The sequence below is a fragment of the Phyllostomus hastatus genome, unplaced genomic scaffold, assembly GCF_019186645.2.
Source record: "Phyllostomus hastatus isolate PE091 unplaced genomic scaffold, TTU_PhHast_1.1 phas_contig_34, whole genome shotgun sequence".
Lineage (NCBI taxonomy): Eukaryota > Metazoa > Chordata > Mammalia > Chiroptera > Phyllostomidae > Phyllostomus > Phyllostomus hastatus.
The window spans coordinates 42,080,226-42,105,051 of NW_025333857.1; the positions used below are offsets into that span (position 1 = coordinate 42,080,226).

The window sequence follows — 24,826 nt, forward strand, 5'->3', positions numbered from 1 at the left end:
GGGGAAAAGGTATAGAGAATAAGTAGCATAGAATGTAGGTTGAAAATAGGGGGAGGGTAAGAATAGTATGGGAAATGTAGAAGCTAAAGAACTCACAAGTATGACACATGGACATGAACTAAAGGGGGGGAACGTGGGTGAGAGAGGGGTGGACAGGCTGTACAGGGTGGAGGGGAGTGAAGGGGGAAATGGGACAACTGTAATAGCATAATCAATAAAATATATTAAAAAAAACTATTAGCAGTTTCACAACAAATGGAAGGAATATATAGGAAAGAAAAGGTTGAGTCACGATGCCCACTGGTGTCAGGGAGTATGGACACAGAGTCTGAAAAGAATTAAACTGCTTTCAAACAGTAGTTTAATTATTTCCAGATAATTGTTTTTAGCACAGGGATTGTATGGAATTAAATATCAATATTAATTGGGGAGTGTTAAAAAGCAAAAATCTAACTGCAAAGGTGATTTTGTTTGAAAGACAAATCCCAAAGTACTTTTTATTTCAAATACAAATTTAAATTGTTCCCCTTCCTCGCTTCAGATGAGTTTTTATCAGGATGTAGCAAGAATAGGCATTGATTTCTAGAGTTATTAGTGTTGACACTGTAAAAGATTGGGGTGGTGAACACACAATACAGATGATGAATTATAAAATTGTAAAACTGAAACCTATATCATTTTATCAACCAATGTCACCCCAATAAATTGAATAAGAAAAGTTTAAAAAAAGAAACTGTAAAAAATATGCATGGCTATCCCCATTGTTTGTGCCTTAGTAAGAAATGTTAGGGAAGCTTATTGTTTTCTCTTGGTTATTAATTAAGTCCGAGAAGCTGCAGCATCCTTTCTTCTCTCAGTTATGTAAGAGGATGCCCTTAATTCGATATTGGAGAATTGAGGAATGAAGGGGTATGATGTCTGCAATTTATTCCCAAATAGTTCATCAAAAAGCAATGGCATGGAAATGAGTCTGAGAGAGAATAAAAAAAGCATGTGAGGCAACATGTTCATGGTGAGTCTGGTTAAGTTATGAAAATTTTTGTTATTCTTACAACTTTCCTGTAGGTTTGAAATTATATCAGAGTGTAAATTTTCCTGAATTATTTACATATAAATCAATGTTTATATTTAACCTCTTTGTCAGTTTTGTATGTGGAGGGTGAAATGGTTAATTTATATAGTATATATTTTTCTCTTTTACTATTTTTATTTTGCACTATAAAAAACAACAATAACCAGTAGCATTGCTTTTCTTCACATTTGTGTGGATTTCAGGAAATTACTGCCTTTTTCCCTGGAGAAATAACTTACAGCCAAAAAAGACATTATGAAATTTGCAAATTCTGGAAGTCAAGAGCTTAAAAACAGCCCCCCTGGGGCCAGGGAAGAAAACAAGTCTCACAGGAGACAGACAAGCACGTACAAAGACTGCAAGCTAGGAAGATAAGTAGTTTTCATTCCAGAATACACAGTAGGGGCCTCTTTCTCCTGGCCCCCGCTGCCACCACCTCAAAGGAGTGATTTTTGGTCTATAGTCTGAAGAACTCTTCTCAAATGACATGAGAGTTGCCATGAGGAGGGGTACAATGAGAAAGGTTCAAATATTAATTAGAATCACACTGATGAGGCCCAAGAAAGAGCCACAGTGAAAAGGCTACCTGAAGTGTCAGCATCTCACTGCTTCAACCAAATGCCTCCACTGGACCCAAGGGGGAAATCTCAAAAACGTTTAAGGGGTCAAATCAGCATATCTATGGTGTCCCTACAAACCCTGGAGGGTTACTTTCCTTAGGAGTTGGTGATCAGCTTATGCCCTGAAGCAGAGACAGATACTATATTGCCAAATTAAAAAAAAAAATTTTTTAAGAATGTGGAAAATGTGCTTCCTTTGAAATAAATTAGCTTTGTAATTGCCTTTCTCCAAGTCTAGCAATGGCTTTTGCCTTACACCTGAAGTGAAAAGAATGTTGAGGTGCCAGGACTGGGCAGCCTGAGTGGGGAGGGGACCTGGGAGTACAGGAGTCAGCCCTCAATGTGCTCTCACAGGCTTGGCTGCCCTTCCTTTGGTCCTGGGAACCTACTCCCATGGTCAGTCTGAACTTTGTCCATAAGCCTGGTGACCACTCACTGCTCCACTGGGGGGATAGTATTGCACAGGTATGAAATACCCACAACTTTAAGAAACAAAATTGCAGCATCTTCTGGCCAAGTTGGAGGCATAGGTAGATTTAGTTTGCTTCCTCACACAACCAAAAGAAAGACAACAACAAATTTAAAAACGAAAACAACCAGAACTGCTAGAATATTGAACTGTACAAAAGTCCGCCAACCAAGTAGTTGAAGAAGAAACACTCATCCAGACCAGTAGGAGGGATGAAGACAGGCAGACAGGATGGAGAGGACATGCAGGAAGGTGGTCCCACATTTGTGTGTGGATAAAATGAGAGGAACAACTGGGGAGTGAGATAGATCATGAAACTCAGGGTTCCAGCATAGGGAAAAGAAAGCCTCAAACATCTGGCTGTAAAAATCTGTGGGGGTTGTAGTGGTGGGAGAAACTCCCAGCCTCACAGGAGAGTTCACTGGAGAGACCCACAGGGTTCTAGAACATACACAAACCCACCCACATGGGAGTCACACCAGAAGGGCACAATTTGCTTGAAGGAAGTGGCGGAAGTGACTGCAAGGTGAGCAAATGGCATTGTTCCCTTTATGACCCTTCTCCCACAGACAGTGCCACAACACAGTGATGTGGGCTGCCCCGCCCTGGAGAATACCTAAGGGTTTCTGCTCCTTACCATGTAACAGGTGTGCTGAGATAAAGAAATATGGCCCAAATGAAGGAACAGGTGAAAACTCCAGAAAAATAACTAAGTGACAAAGAGATAGCCAACCTATCAGATGCACAGTTCAAAACACTGGTAGTCAGGATGCTCACAGAAATGTTTGAGTATGGTCACAAAATAGAGGAAAAAGTGAAGGCTATGCAAAGTGAAATAAAGAAAATTATACAGGGAACCAACAGTGATGGGAAGGAAATGAACTAAAATCAATGATTTGGAGCAGAAGGAAGAAAGAAACATGCATCCAGAACAGAATGAAGAAACAAGAATTCAAAAAAATGAGAACTGAGAAACCTTGACGACATCTTTAAACGTTCCAACATCCGAATTACAGGGGTGCGAGAAGTAGAAGAAGAACAGCAAGAAATTGAAAACTTATTTGAAAAAATAATGAAGGACAACATCCCCAATCTGGCAAAGGAAATAGATTTCCAGGAAGTCCAGGAAGCTCAGAGAGTCTCAAAGAAGTTAGACCAAGGAAGCACACATCAAGGCACATCATAATTACATTACCCAAGATTAAAGATAAGGAAAGAATCTTAAAAGCAGCAGGAGAAAAGGTGACAGTTACTTAAAGGAGTGCCCATAGACTGTCAGCTGATTTCTCAAAAGAAGTCTTATAGGCAAGAAGAGGCTGGAAAGAAGTATTCTAAGTCATGAAAGGCAAGGACCTACATCCAAGATGAGTCTATACAGCAAAGCTATCATTTAGAATGGAAGGGCAGATAAAGTGCTTCTCAGATAAGGTCAAATTAAAGGAGTTCATCATCACCAAGCCCTTATTATATGAAATGTTAAAGGGATTTATCTAAGAAAAAGAAGATCAAAACTGTGAATGATAAAATGACAAGTCCAAAACTATCAACAACTGAATCTAAATCATAAACAAAAACAGAAATGAACTGAACAAACAACTGGAACAGGAACAGAATCACAGAAATGGAGACCACATGGAGGTTATCAGTGGGGACAGGGAGGAGGAGAGTGGAGGAAAAGGTACAGGGAATAAGAAGCATAAATGGTAGATAGAAAATAGACAGGGGGAGGTTAAGAATAGTATAGGAAATGGAGAAGCCAGATAACTTATATGTATGACCCATGGGCATGAACTAAAGAGTGGGGGGAATGCTGGTGGGAAGATGGGTGCAGGGCAGGGGTGAATAAAGGGAAGAAAAAATGGGACAACTATAATAGCATAATCAATAGAATATGCTTGAAAAAGAAAATAAAATGAAATTGCTGTTGCTCTTAAACCTGGGCTGGTTCCCCACCTGTTTTTATAGGGTGTGGCCATGGTCATGGGGCTCCAGCTGAGCTCAGACTGTGGATGGACTGGCACTAGTGCAGGCATGGGGTAGGGCCTGTGCACATATGCAGTAGGAGTCCTGTGCCCCAGGGCTGTGTCTGCAAGTGGGTGATGAATGATGAGCTGGCTGCCTCCTCTTGGCAGGACAGAGCCTTTGGGTGGGCATGGAAGGCAGGATCTCAGATTCATGTTGCAGGAACTGGTCCAAAAAGCCAAAGTTAGGTGAGATCACACTCCTCCCCTGCTTAATATCATTGAAGGCCTCCTCTAGGAGGATCTGCTTTGTCTTCATGAAGTCAGCCATGCAGATGGTATGCAAATGGGAAATCCCAACTTCACAGTAGACCAGGACCTTGCTCATTGTTTCTTGAAAGCAGGAGCTTATGTCAGCTTCGAGGATCCGCTTGTAGTGTAGGAGGGCCAGGCAGGTCTCAGAAGTCCTCAGTGAGGCAGACATTCAGCAGGTTGGTGAGGATCTCATTTTGGATGCACAGTTGGCACTTCCAAGGTTGAGGAATGGGAGGATTCCCATTGCTACCCCCACCCCCACCCCAGAAGCCAGCCTGCAGCTTGATGTTGAGCACTGGTTTTCCATACTGGCTAATGAGGGCTTGCTCAGTTTCAACTTTCTTTTGCGAAATGGGGTTTATATTTATGCAACACTCAGGATGCTCTCCCTGAGGAAGTAGATGTGATAGGGGATTCAAGACTTGGAAAATTTTAGCTTAAGGTAAAAAGTTATAAGTCTAGCAAGTAAAGTGTATGTTAAAGCTTTTGTTTCAGAAACTACAGAGAAGGACTGTCCTGGCTCCTGGGAAAACAGCCGACCTCCTGGGGCACTGGCTAGAGATTACCGCCTGGGGACAACCGGAGGCATCTGGGCCTTTGTGTTCCAGGGAGAGACAGATGGCCACCCTCCCCTAGAAACAGCTGGCTGTCCAGGAGAGGAATGTTGCAGCTTCTGAATCTCAAAGCCCTCACTGCACCTGGTTTATTCCCCATTATAAAAAGTCTGACCTGGAAAGAGAAGACAAGATGATCTCTTAGGGTATGAACCCACCATCTTCTCAGATTGCTGGCCATCTGAATAAAGTGCCCACAAAGATTCAATTGCTGTCATTGCTTTTTGGGTTTGGTAGTGACAGGCAGCCCGAATTCTGGTGTCTTTTCCGGTTTCACCCCTAATCTTTGCTTGTTCAAGGGTCAACTGTATACATATCTGTAACTGTATGGGGGGGTGGGAAGTAGATTTACAGCTGTGAGTGTGTGAAACACAGAGTTTATTCTGGTATTATAATTATTTATTACTATTATTACTACTATAACCTACTTTTGCTCACCCCTGTATGTGTAGAATGTCTCTGGAAGGATTTACTAGAAACACACTGTGGTGTCCTCTGGTGACTAGGGCAGACATGCTTTTTACCCTAAATCATTTCGATCTTTTATTCTCATTTAAAAATAAAAGAATATTCTCTAAAAGAATAAGTGTATGTGTAAATTATGAGATATAATACAAAATAAATACTTATGAGCCAATTACTCAACATCAGGACACTCTTAATGTTCCCTATACAATACTGTAGGTACAATAGTTAACTAGTTATTAATAAGAAAGAGAGCAACAGAAATTAGACATTGAGTTTAATAAACTGGGGAGTATGAGGAGTATGAGCCTGTTTGCTTCACCAGGAAACTATAACTTCACACCCTTGGGGATTATAGCATTGCTCTGCCAAGGGGATTAACACTCCTCCCTTCTACCTCCAGTACCAGATTGTTGGGCAGCACAGGAGGAGGTGTTGGCCATAGAGGTCTGTCAGTCTAACTAGAGGGTGTGAACCTATCAAAAGTCCCTGAAAACTCAGAAATTGATTGGTTATTTTGAAAACGCACCTGGTCTGTCCCAAACCCAGGCTAATATAATCACAGGGGGAGAAAAGAATCTCTCTCTCTCTCTCTCTCTCTCTCTCTCTCTCTCTCTCTGTGACCCGTACTTGCCATGTGTGTTTGCCCATTCTCTCTCTTGCCCAGAAGCACACAACCACATGGGTCTGGCAACTACGGGGTCCACAGTAGACTGTGTGGACTTCAAAGGACTGAACTTTAATATGAAGCAGGAACTCTGGACCTTGGCTTTTGTTTTGGCCTTGCTGAGAACACAGTTGGACTTTTTCCATGGCGAGATGGAGAGAGATGAGACATTGGAAACCCAGGGGCAAATTTCCACCTGAATAAACCTTGTTGCCACACCACAGTCTCCTGTGCCTGGGTCCTTGGAATTTTTTCCTTGTGATCGCATGCCAGAGCCTGATTTCCACCAACAACATATGAAATCTCTTTATCCCATTGCCCTGCCTTCTATCCCATTCCATCCTTTAAGGTAATCCTTGTCTGAAATTTGTTAGAGGGTTATTTCTTTGCCCTCCTTTATGGATTTGTCTCATATATATGTACCCTATTGTTGCAGATGGACACAGGGTCCAGGCTCTAAGGGGTCACGAACAAAAAATTGAAGACTACACCAACAGAGTTAAGCAAAGCAAGAAGCAAGTGAGATTTATTATCAAGAAGTACATTTGCCAAGATATGGGAGCAGGCCACCTCTGACCACAGAATGGACCACTTCAGCTGAAAGTGTGCAGGCCTTATCGGGTCCCCTAATTCTCCTTGATTGCCCATGCAAGGAGGGAACTGCAATGCTAATTCAGGATAATGAGGCAAAAGTGCCCAAGCGTGGCTCCTGGCCAGGTGTCACAAGGCGTATCTTGAGAATCAGGATGCTGACTGGTGACAGCTGTAGTGTCTTATTCTTGTCTATTTCCTGCCTCACTTGGATAATATATTCTTTTGTCTTCTTTATTTATGAACATGGAAAATATGGTACGCTACTGTGTGTATTCTTTTGCAACTTGTTAATTTGCCTTTCTTCCCCAAGGTATAGCAGAATATGCCCAAAATAGGCATCTTTGGGCAGATTGTTTTTGAGAAACAAAAGCCACAGGAAAAGCTCTAAAAATGGAGTACAAATTACCCTTCTTTAATGAACATTTACATTTATATTTATGTGTCGAATAGTGACATTCAGTCAATGACAGACCGAATATATAACCATGTTGCCATAAGTTTATAATGAAGCTGAAAATTCCCATTGCCTAGTTATGTTTTCCTAAAAAAGGAGTTTTACAGAAAGTAACCTCATGTGGTGATCTAGTCATAAATTCCTAACATGTCATGGTGGGTAACCACTTGCCTTAAGTAGTAAGCCCTGTCCATTGTTTGTGTGCATCTAGGTTAATACATCTTTGAAATGAGCCACCCTCAATAAAGCACATAATCTTATTAAATATCCTGTAATCCAACCCCTGCTTTGTGTTCTCCCACCTCCATGTAATCTTCCTTATGTTCCTTCCTTAATTTCAAATGCATAAAAGAAGCTGCAAAACTATTATTCTGGGTACCATTTGAGATTTTGCTCCCTGGCATATGTTATCAGTTTGGCTCAAATAAATTCCTATAAAAATTCTCCATAAGTTTGAACATTTCTTACATTGACATGTTGTAGCCATTATAAAGTCTAAAGTCATGGTGCAACACATTACTCACTGATGCAGACCCTGGCTCGTGGGGTCCGCCACCTTGTGGATGAGATACAAGAAATTCACATGGACTACTGAGTCCTGTGGAGGAAAAGGGATGGCATGGTTTTTCTCTCAAGGGGAGAAAAAACCCGTGGCCCTTGCTGTGACAGGCCTTTATTTCTTTTCTGGGCACATTACATGACTGTCCTCATTTTCTCTGCACAGGTTCACTTTTTGTGGTTACCTTTTACAGAAAACAAAGGAGCCAATGCTGCTAATCACATCACAGAAGAAGGATATTTGCAAATGAAAAGGGAAAAGTGGTTGAATGGGTTACACTCATCCTTGGAAGGTTTAGCATGGAATTTAGGAAGTTATTGTAAGCACTTGCTGTCTCAATTCAGGGTGAGGTAGTTATAGCAAAAGCAAGTCTCATAGCAGTCTAGGTACAATGCAGGCCTGATTCCCCATGGGAGAACCTATCCGTGGGCGTGGGTCCTGTGCAGTGGACCTTGCTTTCCCCTGGGAGCTGGGCCCACACCACACAGAATGATCTCCTACAACTCACGTGTTTGTGATGCTGCTGGTGTAAACAAACTTACTGTACTACTGGTTGTATAAAAGTATAGCACATACAAAAGCAGGCTATACCATTTAGGTTTGTGTGGGTGCACTCTATAATATTTGAACAAGGGAGAAATTGCCCCAAAACATATTCCTCAAAATGTGCCGTGGTTGTTAAGTGACATGTGACTGTATAAGGGAAATCTCTACTTGTAAAGGTGTCTATCTCTCTGTACACAAGAGGAGAGTGGCTCTAAATCATCAGAAACTCTTATTAATAGAGAAATCACTGACTTAAATCTACATAAAAATATACCTACGTTTACCATACTTTTCCTGGTTATCCTCCCATAACTGGCTTTCCTTCTCCAACATTTTTCTTTTGTCTTTAATTTAAGATGCTATTTAAGGTGGTGCTTGGACCATTTTAGGGAGAGGTATTTAATTTCCCTAGGTATCTTCCATGTAGCTGGGAGGTATATGTGTTACTAACTTTTGTCTCTTTTTCTCTTGTTAATCTGTCTTTAGTTACAGAGGGTTCTCAGCCAACAATTCAGAAGCATTGAAAGAAAATCATTTTTTTTCCATTACACACCCTAACATTATTTCCTAGGATTCATTCATGTTGAACCTTATAACTAAGTTTCACGTATTTTAATTGTTGTATAGTGCTCCATTACATCAACTTATTATTTATTCAATTTATTCAGTTTTCTCCTGATAAACATACAAATTGTTTCAGTTCTTTATATCATGAACAACACTGCTAAGAACATTCTTGAATATATTTTGGTGCACAAGTGCAAGAATTTTTAGGATATATATATATTTAGGAGAGAAATTAAAGCAAATATTCATTTAATCAAAGTAGTGCATATTTTCATATGCTTGTTGGCAATCCTGAATGCCTATTCATATCTTTTTAAAATGTATCTTATTGATTATGCTATTTCAGTTGTCCCATTTCCTCCCCTTCCCTCTGCCCTGCATACTCCCTCTCACCCACATTCCCCCCCCCCCCCTTTAGTTCATGTCCATGTGTCATACTTATAAGTTCTTTGGCTTCTACATTTCCTATACTATTCTTACCTTCCCCTGTCTATTTTCTACCTACCGTCTATGCTACTTATTCTCTGTACCTTTTCCACCCTCTCTCCCCCTCCTACTCTCTTGTTGCTAACCCTCCATGTGATCTCCATTCCTGTGGTTCTGTTCCTGTTCTAGATTGCTTAGTTTGTTTTTGTTTTAGGTGTGGTTGTTCATAATTGTGAGTTTGCTGTCATTTTACTGTTCATATTTTTTATCTTTTTTCTTAGATAAGTCTTTTTAACATTTCATAAAATAAGGGCTTGGTGATGATGAAGTCCTTTAACTTGACCTCATCTGAGAAGCACTTTATCTGCCCTTCCATTCTAAATGAAAGCTTTGCTGGATAGAGCAATCTTGGATGTAGGTCCTTGCCTTTCATGTCTTAGAATACTTCTTTCCAGCCTCTTCTTGCCTGTAAGATCTCATTTGACAAATCAGCTAATAGTCTTATGGGAACTCCTTTGTAGGTAACTGTCTTCTCTTGCTGCTTCTAAGATTCTCTCCTTATTTTTAATCTTGACTAATGTAATTATAATGTGCCTTGGTGTGTTCCTCCTTGGGTCCAACTTCTTTGGGACTATCTGAGCTTCCTGGACTTCCTGGAAGTCTATTTCCTTTGCCAGATTGGGGAAGTTCTCCTTCATTACTTTTTCAAATAAGTTTTCAATTTCTTGCTCTTCTTTTTTTCCTTCTGGCACCCCTATAATTTGGATGTTGGAGTGTTTAAAGATGTCCTGGAGGTTCCTAAGCCTCTCCTTGTTTTTTTTAATTTTTGTTTCTTCATTCTTTTCTGTTTGGTTGTTTCATTCTTCCTTCTGGTCAACATCATTGAGTTGAGTCCCAGTTTCCTTCCTATCACTATTGGTTCCCTGTACATTTTCCTTCATTTCACTTAGCATAACCTTCATTTAAGGGGTGGAGGCTTAGGTATTCACCTGGGAGGGGTAACTGATGTCACTGTGTTGTGACACTGTATGTGGGGGAGGGGTCTGAGAGGGAACAATGGCACTTGCTCCACTCTTTGCCAGCTTTCAGTCACTTCCTCCACTTCCCACAAGCAAATTGTGTCCTTTTGGTGCTGATTCCCATGTGGGTGGGTTTAGGTACATTCTAGGACTCTGTGGGTCTCTCCAACGAACTTTCCTATTCGGTTGGGAGTTTCTCCCCCTGCTGCCTCAATCCCCACAGGTGTTTTCAATCAGTGGTTTGAGGCTTTATTTCCCTGCACAGCTCTGGGTTGTGTGGTCTGCCCCACTCCCCAAATGTTCCTACCAGCTTATCTGCATGCAAATGTGGGACTGCCTGCTCCACCAGCTGCTGCTGTAGCCTTGCCAGCTAGCTGCAGCCTTGTGTGCTCTGCTCCACAGTCTGGTGCTGCGTCTGCCAACCACAGCTCTGCCCATCCGGTCTGCCAGCCAACACCTTGCTGCAAGTCCTTTCTACATAAGTCGTGCCCATCTCCGCCCCTCCTAACAGTCTGAATGAATATTTCTTCTTTAACTCCTTGGTTGTTGGACTTCCATACAGTTCGATTTTCTGTCTGTTCTGGTTGTTTTTTGTTTTTAAATTGTTGTTTCCTTTTGGTTGTGCGAAGAGACACTGTGTGTCTACCTACACCTCCATCTTCCCTATTCATATCTTTTGCACACTTTTCTGTTGGCCTGTTAGTCATCTTAATAATTAGTAGGCATTCTATCATCACATGTAGCAAGCTGCCAAAATACTGTGACAGTTTTAGAATTTTTTGCATTGTAAAGGTATTAACGATGGACGGGGGAGAAAGAAGATTCTGTTGAAAGTAACCTCACAGGGTGATCTGATCATAAATTCCTAACTGTGAGGTCATGCTGGGTAGCCATGCTGATAAGGGGACTCAAGAAGTAAGATTATTTTTAGCTTTAGCTAGATAGTTAAGGAGCTTAGTGATTAATGGACGTAGAAAACTGTTGTTCCAGGAACTGGAAGTTGTGACAGGACCTCCCCGGACTCCAGGAGGCCTGTAAGCACCTCAACCTTTATGCCCCAGGAGGACGGCAAGTGATCAAGATGATATCTGAACCATTTTTTTTCTTTTTAGAAGATGTTATTTATTTTTAGAGAGAGAGGAAGGGAGGGAGAAAAGAAGGGAGAGAAACATTGATGTGTGAGAGAAACATCGATTGCTCGCTTCTCATATACCCCTAACTGGGAGCTTGGCCTGCAACCCATGCATGAGCCCTGACTGAGAACAGAACTTGCAACATTTCACCTTTTGGGATAATGCCCAACCCATTGAGCCACACTGATCAGGGCTCGATGAGGCATTGCGTGATCACTCATGGCACATGAGTGATGTGTTTCTCTGAGCCCTTGTGCTCTGTGGAGGGAATGTCTGCAGACCCAGATGCAGATAAAGAATCACCAGTCAGCAGACAAAGGAATGCTAGGAAAATTGCCAGACTGCAGCCTTTAACTGGTTAACATTTTCCCCTGAATTCCAAACACCTTACCTACATTTTTCTTCTCCTTATGAAAAATGTCAGCTTGAGATGAGATGTTAGATGGTTTTTTAGGATACATAACCCACTGTCTTCTCAGATCAGATCACCAGCCATCTGAATAAAGCCCCTATAAAGATTCAGTCTATCTCTACTTACTGGTTCTGGTAGTGACTGGAAGCATGGGTACTGATTTTTCCAGTTTCAATGCCACAGGCCTATAACAGCTTTAGTAAAGGGCTTTAAACTAGCCCTGTCCATTTTCTTTCTTTTATGCCCCTTGTTCTTGTGCAACCAGGTTAACATATTTTTGAAATGCCAGAAGTAATACCTCTTAAAGGGCGTATTCACCATCAAGAGAGTGCGTAATTTCGTTAGCTCCAATTTCTTTACCTTCCCTCCTTAATTTCAAATGCATAAAAGAAACTGCAAAAGTCTTATTCTGGAAAGCATTTGAAATCTTGCTCCCTAGCATATGCCATCAGTTTGGCTCAAATAAACTCTTATATAAATTCTCTACAGGTTTGGACATTGTTTATATCAACACAACTACTAAAAAATTAAAAAGAGCTTCCTAAAAGTCTTAAATGTTTGTGTGCTTGAGAATTGTAGTGAAGGGGCAAGTTTTTCTTGATTCTCTTAGGGCACTTGCTCAGTGTGAAAATTAAACTGGCAAAGACAAACTAAAAGGAGAAAAGCGTACAATATTTATTGACTTTTTACATAGGCATAGGAGCTTTCTTAAGAAAATGAAGACATGAGAAAGTGACCAGAGCAGGAAGTTTTTATACCTTACAAACAAAGCAACAATATATTTGTGAAGATTTGACAAGACAGAGGTGTTGTGGCTGGGTGTGGTCCACCTAAAGTGAGATAGTCCTTCTCTTCCTTAACTAGAAAGAGAAGGGTTAGCTGAACAAGGCCTGTTTGCAGATTGCTCTGATGTCGGCTCTGGGCTGGTAAGTCTGTCTCTAGTCAAAGGAGAATTTATTTCCTGCCTTTAGCAGAAAAGGAGGAGTTTTTCCTTGATTTTACTGCTTCTTAATTGCCTTGAGCATCAAATAATTTTTATGTCACACAGGTATATTTTGAGGTGACATTCTGGTTTCTTCAGAATCATCTGAAAAGTTAAAAAAAAAGTATGTTTCCTGACCTCTACTCCAGAGAGTCCAATACAGTAGGTCTAAGGAGGGACACAGCAATGTATATTTTTAACAATTAAGTTGATTCTCACCATCCTTGTGGGGCAGGTTAGTAAGAAGCTAGGAAAATTCCTTGGCAAGTGGAATGAGAAAACTGAGACAGACAGCTGAGAGGAAAAAAAAAACTGTCCTACCAATTTACAGCCAGGTATGCAGGGGTGGGGTTGGATTACAGGATAGTTAACAAGACTATGTGCTCTCTTGGGGGTGGTTGTTTCAAAGGTATGTTAATGGAGATGCATAGAAACAATGGACAGGATTTGCTTAAGGCAAAGATAAATCTTTTACTAAAAAGTAATGTACCTAGGGTATGATGACACACACTGACCTGACCATTTAGGAATTTATAATCAGATCACTCTGTAAGATTACTTTCTGTAGAAACCCCTTTTCACTCACTCATTCATTCATTCATTTTACAAATACTTGTTGAGCACCTATCATGTGACAGTTGTTGAGCAACATGTTGGGAATGCAAAGACAGATAAAAAAAAATTGTCCCTATCCTTAAAACAAATGGGAAAGGCACATGCACAAAAAAAGATAATACAATGAAGTACGTACTAAGTACTGAACAAGAGTTCAAAGTACTATGAAAGCAATAATTGTTGGGGTGGTATCACTAGAGACATTTTTGAAAATACCTCCTCTACCCCCACACAATTTTCTTTCATTCATTCAACAATCTTTATTGCATATCTATTTTAGGCCAGGAACAAGACAGACAGTTTTTGCTCTTAGAGAGGTAACATTTCAATGAGGAGAGTTAGACAATGCTATGATCAATCACTACACGAACAAGAAAAAAATAGCAGGTGGTGATAAGTGCTATGTATAAAACAGAAATAGGAAGGGAAGGCCTCTCTGCAGATGTGAATTAAGATGCAGCCAAGAAATATGGAGGGGCTATTGTGGGGAGGAGGTGGGGGTGGGTAGGTGGGAGGGTAGGGAGAGCATTCTGGGCAGAGCACACAGCTCGTTGCAAGTACTCTAAGGTGGGCCTGAGCTTAGCTGGTGGAAAACAGAAAGACTGGAGCACAGAGGGAGGGGATGCTGGCATTGAAGTAGGAGAGGAAATCAGCTAGAACCAAGAGGTGGGTTAAATGATTTTATTTTATTTGATGTAGTAGAACTTGCTAGAGAGCATTTTAAGGTGGGGAGTGGATGAAATTTGTTTTCCATTCCTAAATAACATTCTAGCTGGTCTTTAGAGAATGGATTGTGGTTGGAAGCAGGAAGATCACTAGAAGCCTTTTGCAGTAATACAAGACAAGGAACTGAGCAGTGTAGATGGTAGTAGTAGCAGCATAGGTTCAAGAGGCTAGAGGGTCTGGTTACTTTGCAGGAGAGAAGGTAGACCTGCTGTGGGAGCAGATGGGGCTGTGAAGGAAAGACAAGTGTCAAGGCTGACCCTGATCCCCTAAGCTTGTCTAATCTACCTCCTAACTTCTTCTTGAATGTATGTATCCCCCTTTTTTTTTTCCATCCCACTATCTCAGATCTTACTATCTTTTACTTCAACTCCTGAGGGAAGCTGTCAACTAACTCTTCCCTGGGCCTCCATCCTGCTCTCTCTCCCTCCCTCCATCCATTTCCACATTACTGGCTAAATGGTTTTTTTTTTTAACAGTGATTTTTCTAAACATAGCTAATTGTATTACCCTTAACATTATTAAGTGAGTTCCTAAATGCTTTTAGCCCAAAATCCAAATTCCTTAGGGATTGGGAAAGGAATTACAATAGTAGGTACTTTTCCTACACTGAGTCCTCATCTAATCCCTCCTAGAATCCCATGAGGAAGAGATTATCCCCATTTAATGGGAAATAAACTGAAGCCAGGGGTGAAAGAATTTGTCCAGGTCACAGGGTCACAGGACTATTAAATGACACATAAACCAGTGGTTTCTAAACATGGCTGTAACAGGGGCTATTATTGGGGGTTGAGGAAGCCCCCCAGGGTAACAATATCTGAATATCCTGGGGAGGAGTTGAATGAGCTGAATTTCCTGTTCTTTTTTTAAAAATAGACTTCATTTTTAGAGCAGTTTTAGATTCGCGGCACATTGAGTTGGGAGGTACAATGATTGCCCATATACCCCTGCCCCTATAAGTGCAGAGCCTCCCCATTAACAACCCCTAGCAGGCCGGTGCACTTGTTATATACACTGAACCTCCAATAACACATCATTATCTCTCAGAGTCCACAGTTTGCATTAGGGTTCAGGCTTGGTGTTGTCCATTCTATGGGTTTGGACAAATGTATATCAACATATTGCCATCATATGGAGTAATTTCACCACCCTAAAAATCCTTTGTGCTCTGTGTATCCATTCCTTCCTCTCCTCTAACCTTTGGCAACTCCTGATCTTATAGTCTCCATAGTTTTTCTAGAATGTCATATAGTCAGAGTCATACAGTATGTGGTCTTTTCAGATTGGCTTCTTTCACTTAGTAATATGCATTTAAGGTTCCTCCATGTCTTTTCATGGCTTAATAGAAGAGTATGTTTAGTTTTGTAAGACACTGCCAAAATATACTCTAAATGGCATCTTGTATTCTCACAGCAATGAATGAGCATTCCTATCACTCCACATTCTCACTAGCATTTGATGTTGTCGGTGCTCTGGATTTTTTGCCATTTTAGTAAACGTTGATGTCATTGTTTTAATTTGCATTTCTCTCATGACATGTCATATGGAACATTTCCCATATGCTTTCTGCCATGTGTACATCCTCTTCGGTAAGGTATCTGTTAAAGTTGGCCTATTTTTATTCAGGTTGTTTGTTTTCTATTGTTAAGTTTTAAGAGTTATTTTTAACTATTCTGGGTAATAGTCCTTTATCAAATATGTCTTTTGCAAGTATTATCTTTTCATTCTCTTGACATTATTTTTAATAGAGCAGAAATATTTAATTTTAATGAAGTCTATTTAGTGAAATAGAGACTTGCCAAAGGCCAAGCCCTGTAAACAACGGTCTCGGTACAAATTCAGATGTGAGGCTCCTGAAGCCACTCTTACTCACCAGGTTCAGGGACCCACTAGGGGAGGAAGAACTTTCTAACAGGGAAAAGTGGCTGCTGAAAAAATTTTCTTTCTTCCCTTCTAGGTTCTTTGGTTGGTCTAATAAGTAAATTGATATAAGACAGATTAACAGAAGAAAAATAATTTTAATTTTAGACTCAAAGAAAAATATTAGACTCAAAGAAGGGATCAAAGCAGGAAGCTCTTATACTTTTTAGACAAAGAAACAATAAATTCATGAAGAACAGACAGGACAAAGGAGTTCGAGCTTGGGGTAGTAAACTGGTGAAGAAGTAGCAAGGCTTGTTCATATGGCCTCGCTGGCCCCCAATGCCCTGTCTCTGGTGATCAGGGCGCCTTCTACTCTTCTACCACAGGGAGGGCACCTTCACATGGGGGATTCACCTCCTGCTTTCAGGGGGACAGAGGACGGTCAGGGTGTCCTGCATTGGCTGTTTCTCAACTACCTTAAATTCAAAATAATCAGTATGCCAGAGCAGCGTATTCCACTCCCCTTCACTGCCAGGAGGACTGGACTTTTGCAGGCAGAAAGTCAGAATGGAATTGAAAGCGTTCTTGCATTGGGTATAAAATCTGTCTGTATATATTTGGAGGACTCCCCAAACTCAGCACCAATAATCTGTGCTATCAGAGCTAAAGACAGAAATGCTTGTACAGTAGGTCCTCATTATTTATGGATTCTGTATTTGTGAATTTACCTTCTCACTGAAATTTACTTGTAATCTCAAAATCAGCAGTGTTCTTTTCCTTGTCTATTTAGTGCCACATTTTAAATTTTTGTGCTTTCTTGTCAGTGATTTCATTTTTTAAAATGACATCCTCTTTGGTAAGCACAGTGCTAAAATGCCAGCTAATGTCCCTAAAGGCAAGAAGGCTGGGATGTACCCAACTAACAGAGAAAATATGTATGTTAGATAAACTGCCTTTTGACATAAGTTATTGCTGTTGGCCATGAGTTCAATGTTAATTTTTAATCGACAGTGTATATTAAATAAGGTGTCTTTAAATAGGAACATGTATAAAACAAAATTGTGTATTGATTGGTTAATAAAAAAGCTGTGACCAGAGATTTGCAGGACTGGGAACCTGTATTTCCTATAGAAACAATGGTTTGATATTCACTAAGTCAGTGTTTGTGGTGAATTTATAGGACATAATTACCGTGAATAACAAGAATTGGCTGTATTTAAGCCTTAAGCTGAAGAACATACATTTTCAACGGCAGTAGGAGGAGGCTTATAAAACGTGCTGCTCCTTTAGGCAAAGTTTGCTGGAAAATTTGGTGAATCTTTGTGGGTGTAATAAGTAGGCAGGAATAACTTTGTTGACCTGGATGACTTAGAAAATGTTTCTTTCGGGGACATTAGGAAGGTTTTATTTCATTTGACTTCAGAGAGTATTTGTAATTTTTCTTTCTTAAATTTTTTTTAAAATTTATTGATTTTAGAGGAGAGAGGGAAAGAGAAAGAGAGAGAGGGAGAGAAGGGGAGAAAGAGAGAGATTTGTTGTTTCACTTATTGATGCATTCATTGGTTGATTCTTGTATATGCCCCGACCAGTGATTGAACCTGCAACCTTTGCATACTGGGACAACACTCTAACCAAGTGAGCTACCCAGCCAGGTCACTATTCATAAATTTTCACTCATCATATATTTTCTTTTGCCCATACTTAGGAGGAATATTCTACTGATTATAGAAATCCAATTTGTTTCCTCTTTTTTCTTCTTTTACCAAAAATTATTTATTAATTCATTATTGTTGTTCAGTTACAGTTGTCTCCATTCCCCCCATTGCTGCCCTACCCCCTACCCCCCACATTCAACCCTCCCCCACTTCATTGTCCTTGTCCATGGGTCCTTTATACACCTGTTCCTGGACTTGACCCTTCTCCTTTTTGTGCTGGAAGCATGTGTAGATTACTGGTAGACTTAGATGCTCAGGAAAGTTCCCTGTATTACAGTGGATCTGATTTGAATTCAATTGTGCAGAGGACACACATGGGTGGCAAAAGCCTTTGGAAGATACCTGGGTGTAAAAGACTGCAGAAGGGGGAAGAAAACCAAGTAGGCCGGTCTGGGAACCTAGGAATGACTTCTTTGTCCCTTTTTTTTTCCCTTTGGGTTAGCTTGAAACTTCAAGAAAAGGCACTTTCCCACTTTCCCCTTTTCGTTGTTGATTAAAATGCCCTGCTGGCTGTGCTAGGCCTGGCCTTGCTCCTTTCTGGTTGAATACTTGCTTGACTGATGTCCTGTTTGGAACTTTTGCCCTGCTTTTCTTGTCCACACTCAGGAGATTCAATCTCTAGCAAGGGAAGGGGCGTGGCTGTGATGCCTGGGTGGGGAGAAAGGAGTCGTTGCCCCCTCAGGTGTTCCGCAGACATCACCCTGGGCCCAGTTTCCAGTCTTGCCCCTTCATTTCGGGGCAGGTCAGGGACCTCCCCTGAGGTAGTCTCACCCTCCAGTCTTATCCTTACTTGTTCTCTGCGGAGCGGGCACAGGGTCAGCAAGGCTCCAGTCTGTCCAGCCCTGTGAAGCCGGGAGCTCTGGGTCTGGAGTGAGAAAACATTTTCACATGTTCAGGACAAAATCACACGACTTTTAAATCGCTTTGAGTTTTCATTAAGTTCTATGAGGCTTATCCTTGTAGCTGTGATTAAATCACTACCATTATCATTTTAGCATAGTATTAAACATAAGTATTATTTTAGTAGAAGGCCTTCCAATCTTTCTGGCATGTTCCCCTGTGAGGCAGGGGCAGGGGTGTCATCCCCTGTGGAAGTTATCACTCACAGTGGGTTAGAGGGAGTGTACACGGAAGCTGGGTACCTGGAGAGGCCAGCTAGGGTCCTCTATCAGAGATACACTTGTTGTTGTTTTTTTTAATGTTATTTATTTATTAGAGAGTGGGGAAGAGAAGGAAAAAGAGAGGGAGAGAAACATCAATGTGTGGTTGCCCCTCATATGTCCCTGACTGGGGACCTGTCCCGCAACCCAGGCATGTGCTCTGACTGGGAATTGAACCAGCAACCCTTTGGTTCACAGGCTCACTCACACTCAATCCACTGAGCCACACCAGCCAAGGCCCAGAGCTTCACTTTTGCAAGGAGCATAGAGGTAAATCAAAATGAGCAACAAGTAATTTATAGTTAGCAATACTTTCAACAGAAAAAAAATAAAAGGAAAGCTTCAAGGCACTGGGACCTGCAGGACAAAAAAATCCCCCAAAATAGCAAAAAACAAAAACAAACCCTCAACATGAAAAATGCCCACCCACTCCCCCACAAAAGCCAAACCAACCCCACCCCCTAAAACACTAAAGCTGGATGGGATGGGTGTGTATGTGTAGGGATGCAATGGTGTGGGAGGAAAGAGGGTCAGAATCTAATTGCGTTGCCCAGACGCTACATCTAGGAAGAGTGATCCCCCAAGGCCCCACACCCAACCACTGTCCTCTGAGAAAGGAAGTCACTTTATCAAGATCAAATGGGTACAAGGGTAGAGCCTAAAGCTCCCCGTGTGGGCCCTAACGCCCACTGAGAATACGTGGGCTCTTGAAGGCCGTGTGCAGAAATGTTAGTGATTACAATGGCTTGGGGCCCCCGAAGGGCCACAGTACATACACAGATGGACAGGGTATCTGCTGTACTACATTTTCACAAGAGGGGGATGATCATAGGAAAAATGTGTAAAAAGGCTCCTTATGGGTGACAGTAATACAAAACACAGGTGGAGAAATACTGTGCCAACTGTATTCCTTGGGTGTCACTTTTCTACCCATAAAGACATCATTTCAGTCACCTCATAGGAAACCGTGACCCCTTGCTGCAGATCTGCCTCCCTCTAGAGTGTTAAGAACACAATTCTCCGGCAACCAGTGAGCAACCAGGAGTCAGGTTTGACTTAATTTTTTAGTGAGAGAACCAGCAGGGAGAGCACAGCCTGGGTGCAGAGCATTTGAAGGGGAGGGACTTTGGGAGTCCTGGGGGCAGTGGGTCCCCGAAAGAATGGCCAGGTTGTAACACTGGGAAACTGTAATGCTGGGAAACTATAACCCACCTCTTGGCATTGTGCCTCTAAGTGCTGACTCTAATAGGTAGCCTATGGATAGACAGGGCATTTGTATAAGAATCCTAGGAACTAACTGCTCAAAAGACACAGACTCCACCTTCAAGCTCCCCAGTTCTGGGAGATTTGCTGACCTTCAGCTGTGGAGCCAGGACGAAGCCCTCTGGACCATCACTATCCTTATCCTAACGGACTGTGCTCCTCTGCCTGCAGAGGACTTTTCAACTTCCTCCCTCGATCTCTTTGTTCTGTTCCCCTCTCCCTCCTTACAAAAAAACCCCTGCCTTCACTGAGAGGAGGAGATGGGCTCTGAGACATAAGTCCCCCATCTTCCCAGGAGATGGGCTTTGAGAGTGAGTCCCCCATCTTCCAGATGGCTGGAATCTGCAAATAAACCACTTTCCTTTACATCAGCACCTGCCTCTTGAGTAGTATTAGCTTTTGTAGCAACAGGCAGCTGGACCTGCGTTTGGTTACAAGTCAGATACATGACTTTAACTTTCTACAGCACAGGAGAACTGCAGCAGTTTTGGGCATCACTTTCCTACTAGGTCACACAGTCAAAATAACTTACCGGCCCTGGCTATGCATGTCAGTTGGTTAAAGCATCATCCTGATACAACAAAGTTGTGGGTTTGATCCCCAGTCAGGGCACACACAAGAATCAATCCATGAATGTATAAGTAAGTGGAACAACAGATTGATTCTCTCTCTCTCTTTCTCTCCCTCTCTCTCTAAAATCAATCAATAAAAATAAAAAAAAAGACAAAAACTTACCAATTTCTGCAGGTTAATAGCCTAATAGGGCTAAAAACTACCTGCGATCTAAATGTAAGTTGTTAGCCAAATATGCTAGACCCTGGGGGTGTTAGGTGAGAGTCACACAGGCATACTGGAAAATGCTCCAGCATAATATGAAATATGAAGCAAATACCCCTCTATTTTTTATGAGCTAGGTGCATGGTTTTTCTTTAACAGAAGTATGGATTTATTATTGCAGTCTTCTCATTATTGCTAATTAAACACCTCTGGAGTATGGATTCCTGATGAGGGGTCTTCAAATGAGGACCAACCTTCCCAGGGGAAGTATAATTTTAAGTTACCCATATCTATAGCCCTTCGACTGATACTTAGTATGTGCTAAGCATGCTCTAAGTGCTTTGCATGTATAATTTTGCTTAATTTACACAACATCCTGAGGTCTCTCCAGAAAGTATCTATCCATGTAATATAAAAAAATAGAGATATTTACTGAAGAAGATACAAGACACAAGAAACATTGTACATAGGACAATGACACCCCAGTCCCCTTCAAAGTAGGCACCTTGGGACCTCAGAGTTCTCCCAATCCATTTAGTTGCTCTGTTGTATTTTCATGAATCTCATCAATTGTCTGAAATCTTTTCCCTTTCAAAGGTGATTTTAGTTTTGGAAGAAGTCAGAAGTCTCAGAGAGCCAAATCTAGGCTGTAGTGGGGCTGAGTCACCTGGGTGATTTGATGTTATGGCACAAAACTGCATCAGACATGACTCATGAGCAGGTACATTGTTGTGATGAAGCTGCCAATCACCAGTTGCCCACAGCTGTGGCCTTCTGAATCATCCCAATAGTTTCCACAGAGGAATGTTCAAGCTTAATGCAAAATCTGATACAGATTTGTTTCTCTACTCACTCAGTCATTTTGAATGTGACCACCACACAATACACATGCTCAGTCAACAGCATCTACCACCCCCACTGACTAGTGCTGTGAAGTAATCATTGTTCACACATGCGCATTCCAGGCCACTCTCCTTGACTGCCAGGTTATATCAATGTTGCTCAGACTGTTCTTGTTATGTTAACAATGGCTTGGCTTTTTTTTTTTTTTGGACATTCCTCATATATTAGCCAGGATTCTCCAGAGTAATAGAACCAAGGGACTTTTTTTTGTTTGTTTGTTTTTTGTTTTTAATAAGGAATTGGCTGATAGGATTAAGGAGGCTGAAAAGTCCAGATCTGCAGTGTGGGCTGTGCGGCTTGGGGCCCAGGAAAGCTGATGGTGCCCACAAAGTTCAGACAGTCTCTCCTGGGGAAATTTCTTCTTACTGGGGGGCAGGGGGGTGCATCTTTTTGTTCTGTTCAGGCCTTCAAACCATTGGATGAGGCCCACCATGTTAAGGAGGGCAATCTGCTTTAGTATTCCTATTTGAATATTAATTTCATCCAAAAATATTGTAGCAGAAACACCTAGAATAACATTTGACTAAGTGTTTGGGCAACCTGTGACCCAGTCAAGGGTCACATAAAATTAACCATCGCAGTGCAGATTATTGTAACTTCCATTTATTTCTAAGGAGAAAATGGAGGCTCAGAGTAGGCAAGCCAAAACTCAAGGTCACACAGTGAATGGTTAAGTGGCTGGTGCTCTTAACCATTTACCATCTCTGTGTCAGCCCTCTAACGTGACACTCCAGTTCTCCTGTGTGCTCAAAAGCTCCCAGTTTCCTTTGAGGCTTTGAGCTTCTGTCTGTTCTCAGATTGAAATAACCTGCAAGCCTAACAGCCTTTCTTTCAAAGTGTCCCTTACCAGCCAGCCCTCATTCTCTCTATTCCCTGAGCACCAGTCGAGTTCTACCCACTGACTAGAGCCCTTTCTGAGCCTGGCACTCTGGCCCTGCAAATTCTGCTCATTGTTCCCCTTCTCTCCTTCTCACCCCCACCCTGACTCCACCCTGTGTTTCGCTGAGCCAAAGCCATCGCCTTTGCTACGCTTGCCTTTTCTGCTTCCCACTTCTCCTCACTGAAACTTCCTTTTCCCAGCAGGACTATGCAGAAATTCTTCAAGGTCAGGGCTGTCATGTCAGTGTACTTCCCTTCCAGTTCCTTGCCCCTGGTCTGCAAGAAGGGTGTGGAGCAGGCCTTACCTTGAACAGTCTGCAAAGGACAGCAGGGGCTCAGCTGGAAAGTGCTCCTGCGAAGGCTGCAGGAGGACAGGGTGGGGCACAGCTGGGGTTTGGGGGAGGAGGGCCTCAGAGAGGACAGTGAGGGCTCCTGCAGACCTCTATGTTTAAATTTTGGGAGAGAGTGTCCCTCCCCCATGGATAAATTTCGAAAGCGTGACAGCAGTTCTGGGTTACACAACTGTGGAGCGGAAGTCACTTTTGCCAGAGGAAAGCTGCCGCCTCCCCTGAGAGGTGCACTCCCCGGCCAGGGCCCAGGGCTTGGAGCTGAGTGGGGCTGATTGTTCACGCTCACACTCTGCATGCCCAGGCGTGGCAGCACATGTTCCTCCCATTTTCCCCTTCCAGGCTGGCCATCCCACTGGTGGCAAAAGTCTGCAGACAGTGGACCTGCTCCCTACTTTGGGTGGGGTCCCAGGTTCACTCAGCCACCTTTGTGGGCTTGTTCAGACCTTGGGGAAAACTCTGTACCTTGAAGTACCTTCCTCCCCCTGCCCCACACCCCAGGAGGAAGTTGGTGGTGGGAGGTGGTGGAAACTGGCACAAAGGTCACGTCAGCAGCTGAGAGTGAAAAGAAACAGGGTCTCTCAGAGTTACCTAGGGCTGTTTGCTTCCATGTAGCAGGCCAGGAAGCTGATGAAACAGCCCCTTGTTTTCCCCTCTGGGATCCTACCAGGTATCCATATCCCAGCCAGACTAGCTTAGGCAGAGGTTAAGTTTTCCCCAAATCTCTCTGGCCTTCAAAGGAGAAAAGATGACACCGATCTAGGGGCATACCTGCCCCTTTGAGTTCTTCTGTGTTCCTGGGCGCCGGGATCTCCCTTGGCTTCCGATGGAGGTAGCTGTAATTTACGTGATGGGTTATTCACTCTACTTGACCTCAGAGGCTTCAGAATGTATTTTCAAAATATCTTCAGAAGCAAATGACATGGGAAGGATGACTCAGCCCACTGCAAAGAACCGTGCCCCTCACCACTAACCTGGACCTGCTGTCGGGAAGGAGTGTGGGTCAGGCTCAGCTGTGGAGGAAACTGGGTTGCAGCTGCAGCCGGATTGATGAGAAGCAGAGCATGGCAGATGAGAGGGTCCCTGCTGAAAACGAATGCTGCGAGACTGTGGCTAGTTTCCGTTTTATAGATGCTGTTGCAGATCATGTGTGTGCCGGGTCATGCGTACTTAATGTTGACTTTTATGAGTATGGGAGGGTTCTTTTTTTTTTTTTTAAGATTGTTGCATCATACATGTCCTCTTGTCCAACCTCCTCATTTTACTGATGGCTTAGATGGCTTTACTGAGCCTTAGAGAGCATAGTTGAAGTTCTGTGATCTCACATCCAGGTAGTTACTAACAGAGACTGAGAACCCAGAGACATTGTGAGACATGAATGAGGGCAGGTAACTTCAGCAGCCTGTGCCTCAGTTTTCCCATCTTATAGATAAAGGGTGTTGTGCTGGTGTTTCATCTCTCAGATGCCAGCTCTGACATTCCACAATCCTAAATTCCTTCCTTGTACATGTTTTGGCTCTTTCCATTTTTCTAAAACACAATGATTTGATTGATTCTTTTAAAAAAAATGCTGCCAACCAGCATTACTTCCATTTTCACATCATAAAAAAGGATAATACCTTGGTTGATTTCAAAATGGTCTATTACATAACCAGCCCCAAAGTTAAAACTTGCAATGCACCCAATTTTTTATAGAACTATCAATT

The 24,826-nt window shown here is 42.2% G+C and overlaps 1 protein-coding gene across 5 annotated transcripts in view; it reads right to left on the reverse strand.

The window, feature by feature from the left end:
* Window positions 1–24,251, reverse strand: part of SLC28A3 (solute carrier family 28 member 3) — an 85,024-nt gene extending 60,773 nt beyond the window's left edge. For 2 of the 5 annotated variants that reach the window (XM_045840723.1, XM_045840722.1), the window contains exons 1-2: window positions 23,079–23,433; window positions 18,582–18,656 (exon numbers count right to left, since the gene is read on the reverse strand). In XM_045840723.1, coding sequence (XP_045696679.1) covers window positions 18,582–18,656; window positions 23,079–23,418 — 415 coding nt within the window. In that variant the 5' untranslated portion in view covers window positions 23,419–23,433. Of the gene's footprint in view, window positions 1–18,581; window positions 18,657–23,078; window positions 23,434–23,891; window positions 23,957–24,094 lie in introns of those variants that run through there. The other 3 variants (XM_045840725.1, XM_045840724.1, XM_045840726.1) reach the window with 3 other exon arrangements.
* Between the last annotated feature and the right edge of the window lie 575 nt (window positions 24,252–24,826).